This window comes from Pristis pectinata, chromosome 3, assembly GCF_009764475.1.
Source record: "Pristis pectinata isolate sPriPec2 chromosome 3, sPriPec2.1.pri, whole genome shotgun sequence".
In the NCBI taxonomy this organism is placed as follows: Eukaryota; Metazoa; Chordata; class Chondrichthyes; order Rhinopristiformes; family Pristidae; genus Pristis; species Pristis pectinata.
In genome coordinates, this window is record NC_067407.1 from 83,889,124 (window position 1) to 83,906,012 (window position 16,889).

Consider the following 16,889-nt stretch of genomic DNA (forward strand, 5'->3'; position numbering starts at 1 on the left):
TATTACTTGCAAGAAGTAAAAAAGAAATTGGGAAACATCGAATATACTTTAACATCCGATTTGGGTGCGGAAAGTAAATTCTTTTGAGCGCCGAATTCGTTGGCACTGAACCTTGGAGCAATTATACCGCGCTGTTTTGTTGATAAGGGAATCCTTTTTTAGTTTTGTTTTCAATCGCCTGATGAAATGGAATTGGGACAGTACGAGCAATGTGCGAACGGATCTTAAAAAAAGAATCACAGGTTATTTAATCGGAGGAAAATATGTTCGTTTATTTTTGTGTGTGTGTTTTATTACACTTGTCTTTATAAAATGTTAACATTTCAACGCGAAAGAGAAAAGAAGTTTTTTTTTAATTTCTTACAACGGAAAACAAAAGAAAAAAAATCCTCCGCACTAAAATCTACAGTTTAACAATAAATTAAGTCACTTTCAGGTCGTGTAGCAAAATGGGAATTATGAAGTCGCCGGCTCCCAGGATTGCGGAGAGCTTTGGACAAATTTATGAAATTACCAAAAGTGCAACAATTTGTGAACAATTAAAACTTTTCGCTTATGGGAGCTAACGGGTCAGCGAGAAGTCTCACCACTGCAGTTGACAGAATTAGTTGTGTACATCTAACACTTAACACTTCTTTCGAATATATATTCTGAAATTTCGGTAGTCCACTACCAAAACAGACGTTTACAAGCCATAAATAAAGCATACACAAACCATAAATTACTCGTAGATTTTTTTTTGTTAAAATGGCAACAACGTTCCTTCGAGGGCTTGATTTTTTTTGTTGAAAAGGAAACGATTGCTCGTTTTGGTCCTCAATGGAAAGTTGCAGGGTGCATTTAAAACCGTACACAGAAATATAATGGATACGTTGCCTTTATTCCGACCCCCTCTGTATTTAAAACAAAACATTTAAACCGGTGCTCCCCGCACAATACAATCTAACTTGCCCCCTCCCTTCCCAAAATAAAAATCGCTAAACAACTTGACATCTAACAGGTTGAAAACATCAAAAATATTTTTCGAATGCTTGGCCACAAACAACGTTTTTTTTTAATTATTATTACAAATATACACAGTTGGCAAAGTCCTTATGTGCGTGGAAAGTTTTTTTTAAGAGGAGTTCATAATAGGTCTTGAATACACACCTTGGTAGTAAGACGTGTCGCTCGCTATAGCCGAGGATTCTAAGACCGTTTTGGAGGTCATTGGTAGATTGGCGGACATTGGGGAGTTATAATTAGAATAATGCATCACCTGTTCGTAAGCCTTCAAGTCCATTTTGTGGTGCTGTTGCTCGGAAGACATTAAGTTGTTGATTGAGAACGGGTGGTTGAATGAGTAGTGGTGATCTGGTTTAAGGTGACCCTGGGCTTCCGAAGGGATGTGAGACAGAACCGAGTGGTGCTGGTGGTGCATCAAGTGTTGCTGGGCTTGCGACACCGCGTTGCTGGCATGAGTGTGCTCAGGGCTGAGAGCCGAGCTCGGCTTCAGATCCACCATGGACCTCTTCTGCTCGCTTCCCGGAGAACCGCTGGAATGTGGGGACTCGTTGCCGGTGCTGCTCTCCGAGCTGCTGCTGCCGCTACCGGTGGAGCCCGCCTCCGAGGTTTTCCTGTTGGGGTCCTGGGAGCTTTTCAGCGCTTGCTTCTTCTCGCACTTGAAGCGCTTCTGCCTCCGGAGGTAGCAACCGTTCTCGAACATATTGCCAGAGTCGGGATGCAGGGTCCAGAAAGAACCTTTGCCTGGCTTGTCCGGGGACCTGGGCACCTTGAGGAAGCAATCGTTGAAGGATAGAGAGTGACGGATGGAGTTCTGCCAGCGTTGCTGGTTCTGACGGTAGAAAGGAAAGAGATCCATTATCCACTGGTAGATTTCACTCAGGGTCAACATCTTGCTGGGAGATTGCTGGATGGCCATGGTTATGAGGGAGATGTAAGAATAAGGAGGTTTTGCGTGGGTATAACTGCGGCGGTAGGTCTTGGGGTCCCTCGATCTGTTGAGGTTGGATTGACCATATATCGGACTCATGCTCATGTTAGTGTAGGAAGTTAGGGCGTTCATAGATCCGGCCTGAGCGCTCATCGGGCTCATGCTTGGGCTAAGGGCCGTCATCCCTGCTCCCATGCCATTCATTGCCCCTGCTCCAGGAGACATGCCAGTCATTGCCGGGCTCATGCCGGTGCCCACATAAGACATGTTCATGGATCCCGCTGTCATGTTGGCTGTGGTACCCATTGCTGACATACTCATGTAAGTGTTCATGCCGTTCATTCCAATCCCCGCATTCATGTTGCTCACTGAGGGATATCCCTTGAAAGAAATAAAATAAAACACGATGAATCATACTGAACTGCCCAATGCGTTAAACTTTCACCATTCCCATCGCTAATGTTAATCCGTTTGGATACCGCTGCAAACTATCCATTGCTCTATTAACAATGGATACAATTATCGAAGTACCACCTTTGTTGGATTTATTTATTTTTTTCGTTGTTAATAAAAGCTCATCCATTGTACGAATAACCCTATTAATGAAGCAGTTATCTCTCAGATACCTCATGACAACCCGGTTCTTTTTGTTAAATTTATATCGATCCATTTTACTATTTCTACCTCGACCTCCCCAATAATCAGAAGGTTTTGTTTTAAAACAAAAGAAACGATGGATATATTATGGCATCAATTTAACATCAACGATTTCAGCAAAAAAAAAAGTGTACATCGCAAAGCCCAGAGGCAGGTAAAGAAAAATAAAGAAAAAGTCCCAACAGCCGGTGCATTGTTAAGAAACTTTCATTAATATATCCGAGCACAGTCAAGACGAAACCCAACATCTGGCTTTCCGTAAATAATACGGAATATAATCGCCAAGCAAAGAAAAGTTGAATAAGTTATGTCTCCAGCGCTTCAGAAGTATTTAAATGCACAACTGAAACTTTATTTTAGCCAAATAGAACTTTGTTTAAAGACTATTGCGTGCAAATCGAGGAGGAATTGGAGGCGCCGCAAGTCAATATTTGATCACAAAGTTAATATTATCTTAAGGCTAATATTATCTTGTACATAAAGAGGATTGCTTTTTGTGCCGAAACCTACCTCGGGCTCTCCATAGTAGGAGCTCCAGTCTGTGTGTTCATGTCCTTCCATTTTCACTGCGCCCAGCATGCTGGAGGTAGAATGCATTAGAGGGATCGGGAAGCAGAGAGAGAGGGAGGGAGAGAGAGAGAGAAAAGTTCCTGCTAAAAGAAGATCCTGGGCGACGGATCACCCCCTGTGTCGGATTGCGGAATAGGTTATTTGAAAAGTGCTGGCTCCTGTAAACTGCCGCCAGAAGCGATCCGAGGCAACTCGTGATGACAGTGGCTTGAAGTGACGTGGGTGGCTGGCGGTGAACTGTGATATAGCTGTGTGCGCGCCACACCAACCTCCAATCCCAATTTCTTTGCAGCCCATTTGAATAATCATCTCACACCTAGGCGTGAGTGCATTCGATTCTGCCCCTCCATTGTACACCTGCCAACAGCATCAAAAGGCAACGTTTGAATAGATTCATTAAACCTTAATCCGATTTGTTCCATTAATAGGAGAATTTAAAAAGACTATTTCGAAGTTACTTCTTTTACAAGACTGTTTTTTTTGTGTTTGATTGGCCGCACTATCCCACACATAGTGGGATAATATTTACTAAGTGTTAGTTTATGGATCGAGTGGACGTTCTATTTTCGAGCAGAGTTTAATCGCTGTTATGTTTAGTTGTGTCTAGGCATTTGGGAACGAAAATTTAATTGTTGGTTAACAAAACCGGACTGAGCACACTTATTTTTTTCACTGGCCGACGGCAGCCCCGGTGATAGGCCGGTGCTCAGTCTAGTCCCTTCCAAGGTTATGTCAGGAGAAAACGTTACATTTCGAAAGGATAGCAAACACACATGGGGGGGGGGGGGGGGGGGGGGTGGGGGGGGGGGGGTGGAGATAAGGATAATCGATAGAAAATTCAAGTACACTCATGTACTCCTGAGTCTAGGATTGGCTTAGTTTGTCTGTGGGGTGGTGGTGGAATATAAAACTTTTAACAAGGATGGATAACGTTATAAATACAGACTAACATTCCTCATTAAATTCAGAAATGGGCTAAACCGCCAAAGAGATGCTGGTAAAACGGTGACTTAATAAGTATTGCTTGGAGTGTTAAACATTCAGCTACCTACCTACCCTCACGCATGCACACACACATTATACATAGTCAATTATTATATTACATACACAAAGTCAATTATTTCACTGTTCAATTATTGTATTATTTGGTTAGTTGCAATATAATCAGGTAACGTTTGTATACTGAATAAATTCCACGTGCGTGTGTTTATCAACAGATGCTTAACGCATCCACTAACTTTAGTACATAAGAGACTCCCGAAACATAAGTTTATTGGACGCAGGATTTGCTGGTTGCCTCTGTACATGCACCACCTGCGGGTACTGTGGCGATCCTACATCACCGCGTGGTTTAACAGATATCAATTAACGAAACAGCACTCATATTATTGACCGTTTCGTTCGCAGTTCAGTCAATTTTTGATTGGCGTCGGGACGTGGAGCTGGGGGAGGGGGTGGCGGCTGGGCGGCGAAGACAAAACAATAACCTTAGCTTCTTTTCGCCATCCAACACGTCCTTTGTCAAAGGCGGTTGTCGCATTTTGCTCCTGTTTGGAGCAGGATTTGTGGAGTGCGCAACTCCTACGAACAATAAGAGTTATACTGCAGGCTGCGACTTTTGCTCTGTCTGTGGAGTTCGGTGTAAGGGTGACCTCTTATCTGTATTAGAGCTGAAGCGGTGAGAGTTCAGCGACCTGAAACACTGACTCTGTTTCTTTCTCCACGGATGCTGCCTTGACTACTTCCAACATTTTTATTTCAGAATTCCTGCACCTGCAGATTTCTATTTGCTTTTCGACTGAATAATCAATATTAGGGTTCACATTTGTAAAGTCAATGTTTAAGACCTAGGATTTAACTTGTCAGCCAAGCTTCATCACATACTAGAATTGCACCTCACTGGATACCCAACCTAATGGTGTGAGACAGTCTCCCGGAGAATGTTCCCCAGCAAATAGCTCTCATGTACCGCCGAACGCAGATTGAGCATCAGCCACGGTCATGTCGGATGGCGGGGCAGGTGGCGGGCCCAGGTGACCCATTCGTGTTCCAGTTGTGTTCCTGTGAAACCGACATTAAGGCCGCAGCCCCAAATGTGTGCAACCTCTTTGGAGGCAAAAATGACGATAATTTACCTCAGCTTCAATATAATCTAATAACTGCTGAAAACAAATGTGGAGATTCAGTAATTCGGGTTTTCCAGTGTTTAGTCTGCAATGTGGCTCCCAAGCTCGATGGAAGTTGGGGTCGGAAGGTGGGGAAGGTGGGATATTTAACACCCAGGCATCTGATCTAATTTAAGTGACCTTTATTCATGGGTAAACAAAAATGTTTACCATATTTCACTGATTCAATACTGATACTTCCAGTCCTGCGATAGAAATTGCTCTTTGTTCCTTGTATACGGCCAAAAACTTGTGTACACGGATTATATACAAATCTAAAAGGTCAGTTCAGCCAATACTGCCGTGTGCCTTCGCCGTCAACCCGTCAGGTTTAGCAAGCGTGGCCAGGGGTGAGGAGGAGGGGTGGTTACATTGTTGCGACGGCAGCAGAGTTACTTCGCAAGGTGAATGTTTACTGTGAAGCACCTCGTCTAGCCGGGCAGTCCCCGAGGCTGCAAAACCCTCATGGTGTGTATTTACAGTTTGAAAGGGTGTAACTTTGTTCTTTTTTTCTGTCATCTCAACTTTCATTTGCTGCAGTCGGTTTTCCCAAAATAAAATGCAACGTACAGTAAACTACTCCAGTTCTTTGCTGATTGTCTCACTTTGCCTCAAATATTGGAGGCTTGTTCTCACCTCATTAAAGGTCTCACATATATTAAAGGTGGATTAAAAAGAAAGAGACTCAATCAACGTTATAGAAATGAACCCGGCATGAATTGCGTTGATATGGGCTGTGTGTGGTAACTGTGAGTTTCTGTATTAATCGTAATCACAAAATAAACATAAATAAAGTTGGCCGACGGCTCCCCCCGATGGTCGGCTGCTGCTAATTCGACCACTCGAGCCTCAGCTCAGCTGCTGAGAACACCCCACAACAGCTCGGGGCTGTAAAATGTGTGAGGAATATTAGGGTAGAACCGGGGCTAATTTTACTGTAATAATGGGTTCAAACAACTAAAAATAACAATTAGAAGTTCACAGGGATTACTGTGAACAAACTAATACCAATACCTAAAAGGAAAAACGTGCCTGGTGGCCCACAAAATAAATCATAACAAGATTCTTCACGCCCGAATGTGGTGGCCTTTATTGGTACAACAACTGGAGGCCTTTAAGCAAACATTCTTGTAATATTTAGCGAATACAGCAATGGGTAGGCACATAAGACTTGTTTGTTGATATTTCCAGCATTAACCAATTTCCTGATTTCCTTTAACTTCAGTAGAGTGAGACAAATATTTTCTTATCTCTTCATTGAATAACCCAGTCTAACTGACTGATGTGCTAGCTACTAGAAAGGGTTATTGGAAACCCTTTTCGCTCTCAAGTACATAGCCAAATCTTTTTTTTAATTAATTCTGTTTTTTTTCTCTATCGCCCTTTCAGACAATGAGTTCTATAGTTACTGGAAGCCCTATTGTTAGCCCTCTCTTGTTAGCCCTATTCTAACCCAACATGTTTGTGAATCTCTCCACTGGATCTCCCCTCCACCTTCTCTGCTCTGGGAGAAAAATCTCAGCCTCTCCTGTAACCAAGGTTCCTCAGTTCCCATGTCATTTCAGTACTTTTCCTTTCTTGGGGCCTTGAGATCTTTCATGAGGTGTGGTGGATGCTAACCTCACTGAAATCTGAGTAGTCATTTGAATGTACTTAACAATTGTTTTGTGTTCCTATGTATCAACATATGTATCTCATATAACATTTTATAGACTCTTATATAGCAATTTCAATGAACTCAAGATATTCAAAGTACTTTTCTTGACATGTCATCACTATTGATAATGTTCGAAATATACAATCAATTTGCACCTAACAAGCTTTTACAAAGAACATTGACTTTATAACTGGATAGGTTTCAGCAATTTTAACTGCAGATTGACATCAGCCAGGACATCATTTCTACTTGCCTTGGCCTTCTTCAAAATAATCCCAATGGAACTATTATGTCTATCTGAGGAACAGATGGTTTAATGTCAGTTTAATGACTCATTCAAAAGATGTCATCTTTGTCAGCGTGGCACTCCTTTAGTATTGTCCTTGAGAGCCAGCCTTTTGTTTTGTGCTTTAAGCCTCTGGTTTGAGTTTTGAAACGATGATTGGGCCAAAGTGCTACAGTCTCAACTTGTCCTACTTTCTCAACTTTTCTCAACTTGTCCTACTGCCATCAATACTTCCATGAAGACCTTAATTTAATTGATTTCAGGGTGGTAGTGATATTAATGCAATAATTGGGCTTCAGCTGAAGAGGGGTGATGAATTCCTCAAGAACATCAACTTCACTGCCACCACTGAAAGTGAATGAAAGACTTCATCTATGGATAGCTGTATTGTGACACTCTGCAATTTTGAAGAGGATGACAATGCTCTCCTGTATTTGGAACAATGGTGATGCCACTGGAGATAGATGTAGGATTCTTTATCCATTGGATGCAATCATAAACATAAAGGGATCAGTGTCTGGGGTTGGGATAATGACAAGTGTCTCCATCAGGAGAATGGCTTTAAGTGAGTATACAGGGCTTGGAGATATTTAGAGGGATATGGGAAAAACACAGGCAAATGGGACTAGCTCAGGTAGGCAACTTGGCCAGCATGGATGATTTGGGCTGAAGGATCTGTTTACATGCTGTATGACTCTAATACTCTAAGGCTGCTGGTGTCAGTGAAACAAATTCACACTATATTGCCAATAAATTGACCAGCTCAACTGGCTTATAGAGATTGTTGCTGTATGCAAGGGACAAAGAGCAATCTCAATAGCAGGACTGGAAACACTAGTGTTGGATCACTGAAGTATTGCAGCCATTAATTTTGTTTACCTATGAAAATTAGTCACTTAAACTAGGCATAGACATGGATATATCAATTTTTCTAGCCAAGAATGTTGAACTCAGGAGGGACTGAATGTGATACTTCAATATATTGTATCGGATAATGTACTTAAAATACATAGATGACATAGTACTTTGATGTCACACTACAATTATCCTAGTTAATTACAGCCTTTAACATTGCATGGTTACCAGGTTCACTGGCAAATATAAATTCCCCCCAGTACAGATAGAAATAGGAAAATCAGAGTGGAGTTAATGGGCATTTGAGTGACAACAGGTTGAGGGGGAATGGGATTAATTGCATTTCTCTGAGAGCTGGAATAGACATGATGGGCTGAATATCCTCTTTCTATGAAAGAAAGTATGAAACAATGCATTTCAGAGAACCAACCTCAGACTAGATATGACACCAAGCTACAAAAGCAGAAAGTGGGGCAAACAACCAAAAATGTGGTTGAAGGGACATTTTCTAGGTGATGTCTGAAGGGAAGCAAAGGGAGACAGAGAAATTTGAGTGGGGAATTCCAGGGTTGAAGGTCCAGGCACTGCAACCAATGGTTGTGAAATTCCAACATGTCAGAATTGAGGGAATGCAGAAATAAGCACAGAAGACTTCTGGATCAGGAGAAGGCCATTTGGCCCCTCGAACCTACCCCACCATTTATGTCCGATGCAACCATGGCCTCAGCACCACTTCCCAGATCTCTCCCCCATCCCTTGACAATCTTGGAGTTTGAACAATTGTCAGTCTCTGCCTTGAATATGTTCAATGACTCCACCACCACAGCTCTCGGGGATAGAGAATTCCAAAGATTCACAACCCTCTGAGAGAAGAAATTCCCTCTCACTTCAGACTGAAATGGATGGTCCCTTATTCTGAAACTGTGCCCAGGGTTCTGGCTACCCCCACTAGGGAAAGCACCTTCTTGATATCCACATCTTTGAGGGCCACAGACATCACACATGACTTCATTCATAACCACATAAAGTTCTTACATCAGAGCAGCATTAAGTTTTACCCTTCTTATTATCACCAAAGGAGATAGCTGACATTAGTTTGCACTGGTCGTTATTTGATGGGTGTGTTTTGCAGGACTCTTCTTCCACATTCCTCATTGTGATCTTGATTTCAAGCATTCCTTGCTTCTTGTTTAAATTCAGTAATATTGACTGTTTATCAGAATCAGAATCAAGTTTATTATCACTGACATATGTCGTGAAACTTGTTGTTTTGTGCCAGCAGTACAGTTTAAGACATAAAAATTATGATAAGTTACAAAAATAAATAAATAGTGCAAAGGAGAAATAATGAGGTAGTGTTCATGGGTTCATGAAATCTGATGGTGGAGGGGAAGAAGCTGTTCCTGAATCATTGTGTGTAGATCTTCAGGCTTCTGTACTTCCTCCCTGATGGTAGTAGCATGAAGAGGGCATGTCCCGGATGGTGAAGGTCCTTAAAGATGGATGCTGCCTTCTTGAGCACCTAGCTTGCCTTTTTCACGATTGCATCAATGTGTTGGGCCCAGGATAGATCCTCTGAGCTGTTGACACCCAGGAACTTGAAGCTGCTCACCCTTTCCACCGCTGACCCCTAGTGTGTGTTCTCCTAACTTCCCCTTCCTGAAGTCCACAATCGATTCCTTGTTCTTGCTGACATTGAGTGTGAGGTTGTTGTTGTGACACCACTCAACTAGCTGATCCATCTCACTCCTGTATGCCTCCTCATTGCCATCTTTAAATCTCATGTCCAGGAGTTTATGATTTCCTACTTGGCAGGCTCTTTGTCCTGTTTCAAACATCTGAGCTCCAACAAGGATGTTTCTTTTTAAACTAGCCAGCAATACATTTTAAACTAGCCAGGCATTGAGATAGATATCAGCAAAGCCATAGAAGGATATGGTCCTATGCAGACAAAGGGGATGAGTGCAAATGGACAAAAAAGGTTGCCCTTGGGTTACTCAGCACAGAAACAGGCCTTTCAACCCAACTGGTCCCTGCCAACCAAGGTGCCTTCCTGAGTTTTTCCCATTTGCCTGAATCTGGCCCATATTCTTCCCTCTTAACTCTTCCTATCCAAATGTTTTTCAAACATTGTAATTGTACCCACCTCTACCACTCTCTCTGTCAGTTAGTTCCATATACCCACCAGCCTCTGTGCAAACAGCTTGTCTCTCAGATCGATTTTAAATCTTTTCCCTCTCAACTTAAACCTCTGTCCTCTAGTTTTAGAGTCTCCTACCCTGGGGATAAAAAACTGTGACCATTCACTTAGGCCAAACCAGGTAGCACAGCAGACTGTGTGGCCTAAAACAGATTAGTGAATCTGATGAGCTTTTAATAACAATCCAGAACGTTGATTATAGTGGATGGTTGTCTTGACTTCAATATGGTGGACTGAAGGACCTATTTCTGTACTGTACAAATCCATGACTCTTCAATAACTTCCTGTTCCATGCCTCAGTGGTAAATGACTACACTACGAAACTTGAAGGATATTAAAGTTCTTTAGACTGCAGCAATCTCTTGTGAAGCTCGTAAGTGTATCTTGCCCAGCCTCTGAGATACAAGTCTCAATTCATTCCCATCCGGTCCGTGACAATGTATCAACGCAATTCAGAAAGGGCGAGAGTTATCTAATTCAAATGGCGGTGGAAGCAGAATTTCAACAAAATGGATTTGGGGAAGTATTTGAAGGGGGAGGGTTTTGCAGAGGTACATAGAAAGGGTGGGGAGTGGGATCAATTGGATCAATATTTTTAAAGAGCCAGCACAGGTACTATGGGCCAAGTGATGAGACGGAGTACAGGAAAGAGTTTTGAACCTTGTGTCATGGTGTCAGAACAACAACCTAGCCTTTAACATCAGCAAGATGAAAGACTTGGTTGTTGAACTAATGAGGTGGGGAGGAAGGGAGGTGAACGCAACCTTATCCTCATCAACGGAGCTGCTGCAGAGGTGGTCGATAGCTTCAAGTTCCTAGGCATCCGTATCACCTGCAACCTCACCTGGTCCCTTCACACTGATGCAGAATGGAGTTTTGTTCAATGGCATTGTGAATTGTGCCTTCAGAGTACGTACTTTCTTAGGAATCTGAGCAGATTCGGTTTGTCCACGAGGATTCCCTCAAATTTCTACAAATGCGCAATAGAAAGTCTTCGGGTGGGTTTTATCTCAGCCTGGTACGGCAACTGCTCTGCTCTGCTCTTGAATGATGAAATCTGCAAAGAGTGGTACACACTGCCCAGTCCATCAAAGGCTCTTCACTGCCTTCCATCCAGTCCACCTTCACGGAGAGTTGCTTCAGGAAAGCTAATGGCATCATCATGGATACCCGCAACCCTGGCCAATCCCCTTTCTATCTTCTACCCTCAAGAGCAAAGATACAGGAGTTCGAAAGTCCGGGTGACCAGACTTAGGGTCAGTTTCTTCCCCAGACTTTTGAACCAATCATCTCTTTCACACCCCCTTCCCAGTGATGCTGCCAGGTTCTCGTACTCTTAACTCTGCCTCTCTCGGTTATTCTGTTATTGTCGCTTCAGCAATTTCTTCGCACTACTTCAGGCTGCACCATTCTGCTGTTTTGCGCTGGTCGCTGTATTGTTCCATTTATTATTACCATGCATACTGTGTATTCTGTGAGCTTCATGCGAACAAGGAGTTTAATTGAACCCTGGTGTATATGACAATAAAATAATCCAATCTAATCAAATCTAATCAGAATGGCCTCCCTCTGCCCCGTCTCATTCAATGATTGGGTTTAAAGGCGCCCTGCCAATGACGTGCCCCGAGCCAGGTGCCAGCGTTGCTGTGCCGGCAGAGCGTTCCACCTGCAGCTCCTGCCTTGCGCGCATTTGGGAACTTCCAGCATATTTGCTTAGAGAAGACTACCTCTCTCCTCGCCGCCCCCCCCCCCTCCCCCCATATCCCTCCTCCACCCACCAATTCGTGTGGCTGCCTCTTCGCTGAGTTGTTGACATCGGAAGGCACAATTCACAATGCCACTGAACAAAACTTCAATCATCGAAGCAAGATATTTAGGAAATGCTCCCGCCTGAGGTAGTCCTGCCCCAACATTTTATATTCACACCTTCAGCTGGGAATAACTTTCCTCTAGACAATATTTCGGAAAGAATTCGTTGATTGCAAAGAGCTTTGAACAATCCCGACATCGGCAAGGTGCTTTCCGAATACACATCTTCGCTGAAGGCAGCTAAACGGGGTTGAGCACGCAGCTTTTATGTATTTAGCACGTGTGTATTATACAATCAGAAACTCCGTGGAGTAACGTAAGATATTGTTCAAAAGTCGTTGCAGGCAGTGGGGAAGGCATCTTTCAATGTCAGTCTTTTCTCTTGGGACATCTATTAGCATCGTTTCTTATTCCTCTAGGAAATAAAAAAGATATTTTGTTCTTACGTTCTTTAGGACTCTTATCACTGGATCTTTTTATCGTTACAGTATCAACAAACAACGTATTAGTTCAACCCGATTACCTATCTAGTTATGAGCCAAGTAGATCTCAACGCTCTGAGCGGTGCACTTATACCGCCCAACAATAATGCAAAGGCTTTTAGTTTTAACCTTTCGGAGTGGAGGGGTTACAGTGTATGAAACACGCAGTCACGACCTCGGCAGAAGGAGGCTCACATTTAAAGTGCATATTTATAAGGTCCTCAGACATTCGCGTTCTCAAACTCGTTCTGTTCCTGTTTGAAGAAACGGTGTGAAGAACGGTCTTCGTCACGTTTGGGTGAACAGCGAGATCGAGACGCACCGGTTGCTACCAAGCAGCGTCCGATGGCTATGAGATTATGCGACAGAACAATAGGAAAGTTGACAAAAGAATCTCTAATGTTTGTGGCCTTTGCTGTTACCCAATTTGGAAGCCGCGAGGAGGGAAAAGGTTTCCAGTTGCTCCGGGGTGCGAAACTCTGTAAACACTAAACTTTCCCTGACTGCGTTTATTGTTTCCACATGGTTCACTAGAATGCCTTCAATTAAATCACCCTTCTAGCACCTGATGAAACAGAGAGAGGTATTTTTACCCCCGGAATAAGTCTGGACAAATACAGACCCTCTCTTCACAGTAAGATAAATATCAGTTGAATATATATATATCTGTATTTATATAATTGAAGCAAGGTAAAAATATCAGTTTAATTCTGGAGTAGGATAACCTTGCTTCCATACGTCAACGAACAGACCATCAGTATAGCATCACTGCTCCATTTGGCGACCTTTCTGCTTTGCCCCCTCACAGTATCCAAACCAAAATGACAATAGCACAAGTGCACCAGTAGGTCCTGTCTTGGCCTTTCTAGTCCATTGCTCTTTTGGCTCAGTTTTCTTCTAATTTGCTCACCCTTCTCCAGAATTCATTTTTCATTAGACTTCTCAGACCAGAAAACCAACATCACCATCTGCAAAAAAAAAATCTTCCCCGTTTCAGTCCTGTCACAAGAGTCCCCTGTCTTCCAAGTTATTAGCCTTACTCCTTCCTTCTCCTCTAACCTTTCTGGAATGTGACCAGCACTCAGCCTTATGCTTCAGCATCACCCCTGTTGCTCACACCCCCAGCCCCACCCTTGATCCAACCTTCAATGTCTCACCTCTGACTGCATGATTTTTATGTGGGTGTGCAAACTCACTGGTAAATGCAACATTCTTATGTGATCTGTATTTAGGAATTAAAGGATAAGTATTAATATTTGTTAATTATAATTGTGTGTGAACCACAGTTACATGAAAGTCTTTTGAAGGAAGTAATAGATGTTTTTCAATTCAGAAAAATGCAAAATAATATAATTTGAACATTTTAATAGAAAAAAGAAAAATCTTAAAATGTCAGTCTCTAAATAAAGGAGCACAAACCCCTCAACATGTGGATGTATGGGCAATTCATGGTGGTACTGGTAACAGAAATTAACATTGAATGATTAACATTGAATGAATGATCAGATATTCTTTACTTGGTTGAGGAAACATTGCTGTGTCCACCACTGGGATCATTTGCTGTCCTTCTTCAAATATTTCAAGGGATTATCATTTTTTTAAAATTGGAGCCAGAATTCATGGTTTTCATTGAAGGCTCTCCCAAAGAAAGCCTTTTTTTTGCCTTTAAACATTCCTAGTTCATTCTTCTATCTCTACTCTATCCATCCAAACGTTTTCAACTCTCCTGCTGATGTCAAAAAAACAGCACACTCCAGGTTAAAATGCAAAAAACCATATCAATCATTACGCATCCAAGCAGTCGAATAGGCTTAAATATGAATGCCCTGTGAGACTCTACATTGCACATAGATCAGGTTATACTTGTTTCCCCTGTCACATCTTTCAGTTGCATTTATTAAATTTTCTAGATAATTTGAAAACAGGTTTGCAAGTATTTCGCATGGAATTTCCAATCCATTATTAAAATGTCCACATTTACCTATAATTACTACCGGTCGCATTTCCCTTCAGTCACTGCAGTTGGGATGTAAGTATATGCCCAGCTGTTAATATTATAGTTTAGCCATCATTAATTCATGCAATACTATGCTGTTTTGTGGATGAGTCACTCAAATTGCTTTCTGAAGAAACATGTATCACCATTTTGTACAGTTAGTGAAATACCTGATGTCCAAAATTAGAATTTAAGCAACAATAAATTTGAAAAAAATGTCTTATTTGGCCATTGCATGATCAAAGTCTTCCATTGAACCCATTGTAATTCGATGCTTTCAATATTAAACCTTGCCTTTCCTCAAAGCCCAGATTTGAACTCCACACTTGATTAAATCTGCGACACGGTCAGCTGAATGCAGACTGTGCAGTGTAGTTCTTTGCCACATGTTTAATTTTCAAGGATGCGTTAGAACTACTTATTCATGAATCATTGAAGAATTCTTTTAAATTGAAACAATAAAATTTTAAAGAAGGTTGGGCATCAAATTTCGAAGATTAGTGTGCAGCTATAAATTATACTAATTGTTTCCTTTTAAGAACACATATATTGTGGGCATGAGAGAGAGTGCCAAGATTATACTGATAACATAGCTGCTGTGGGTTTTGTTTAGTGTTTTTATCTTCTTCTTTTTCTTTGGTAGTTCCTTGGGATCGAAGATGACTTGCTTCCACTCTGGTTCTTTGGGTTCTGTGATGACTGATGAGGCCAATGTAAGAGTTGCAGACTCTCCCATGGAGCGGGTAGATGGGCTGGATGGGTGGTGCTCCCTCTGCCACTTACCACAAGGCCTCTGTGTAGTTACAATGAACTAATGCAGGCTAAAACTTTGAAAAGCAACCCATCGTTAGCCATAGTATAGATTACGCAAGGCATGGGGAATATGGAACCAAGTATACTTCTTGTCAGAGCACACAATGTGTACTTACAATGTGTAGATTTGAGGTTCACAGTTCTTGAATGCTCCTGCTCCAGTCTGAGCAGTCATTACTCAGAGATTCCCAGTGGGAATGATACATTCCTTCAAACAGTCATAGAGTTACACAGCATAGAAACAGACCCTTCAGCCCAATTGGTCCATGCCGAACAAGTTGTCTACGTGAGCTAGTCCCATTTCACCATGTTTGGACTATATCCCTCTAAATCGTTCCTATCCATGTACCTCTCCAAATAATTTTTAAACACTGCAATCGTACCTCATCTTCCACTTCATCTGACAGCTCATTCCATCTCCCCACCACCCTCTGTGTGGAAAAACCTGCTCCTCAGGTCCCTTGTAAATCTTTCTCCTCTCACCTCAGACCTATGCCCTCTAGTTATAGACTCCCCCACCCTGGGAAAAAGATAGTGACCATTCACCTTATCTATGCCCCTCATGATTTTATAAGCCTCTGTATGGTCACCACCGCCTCCCCCCCCCCCCCCCCCCCCCCCCAATCCTGCCAGCTACTTACACTCCAATGAAAAAGGTCCCAGCCTACCAATCTCTCTTTATAGTTCAAGCCTTCCAGTCCTGGTAACATCTTCACAAATCTTTTCTGCACCCTTTTCAGCTTAGAAACTATGGAAAATTCTTGAAACATGACAGAGCTTGGAATAGGGTGTCTGCTTCAGGTGCACATTGTTGCTTGAGGTGTTTGCAAATTATGCTTCCTACCCAATAGAGCTGATTGACTATAATTAGGGTCTTAATACTGGGGATGTTGACCAGGAAGAGGAAAATGATTTTGGTTTGCTTTTCACTGCAATGAATTTGGCGGATTGGTGGTATTTCTCCTGTGCCATGAGGGGTTTGCTGCGGGTAACCTGAGTTTCAGGAGCAAATAAGTGGGGAAGGATCAATGCTGCCCAGTAGAGTGAACTCCATGCCAGGTATCATTAGGAGATTTGGTATGTCACCAAAGACACTTGCAAATTTCTACACATATATGGTGGAGAGCATTGTGACTGGTTGCATCACAGCCTGGTATGGAGGCTCCAATGTTCAGGATTGAAAGAGGCTGCAGAGGGTTGTAGACTCAGCCAGCTCTATCATTGGCACAACCCTCCCCCGCCATCGGGGACATCTTCAAGAGGTGCCTCAAGAAGGTGGCATCCATCATGAAGGGCCCTGACCATCTGGGACATGCCTTCTTCTCATTACTACTATCAGGGAGGAGGTACAGGAGTGCAAAGATCCACACTCAGTGATTCAGGAACAGCTTCTTTCCCTCCATCATCAGATTTCTGAAAGGTCCAAGAACCAATGAACACTACCTCGTTATTCCTCTTCTGCACTG

At 42.5% G+C, this 16,889-nt stretch overlaps 1 protein-coding gene across 2 annotated transcripts; it reads right to left on the reverse strand.

Moving 5' to 3' along the window:
- Window positions 1–332: 332 nt before the first annotated feature.
- Window positions 333–3,391, reverse strand: foxa2 (forkhead box A2). 2 transcript variants are annotated; one of them, XM_052013032.1, is made up of 2 exons: window positions 3,101–3,391; window positions 333–2,314 (listed from the first exon to the last, which is right to left on the reverse strand). In XM_052013032.1, the coding sequence occupies exons 1-2, from the start codon at window positions 3,185–3,187 to the stop codon at window positions 1,115–1,117; spliced, it is 1,287 nt and encodes a 428-aa protein (XP_051868992.1). In that variant the 5' UTR covers window positions 3,188–3,391; the 3' UTR covers window positions 333–1,114. The 2 variants fall into 2 exon arrangements, with proteins under 2 accessions (XP_051868992.1, XP_051868993.1); XM_052013033.1 differs by lacking the exon at window positions 3,101–3,391 and adding an exon at window positions 2,560–2,891.
- Between the last annotated feature and the right edge of the window lie 13,498 nt (window positions 3,392–16,889).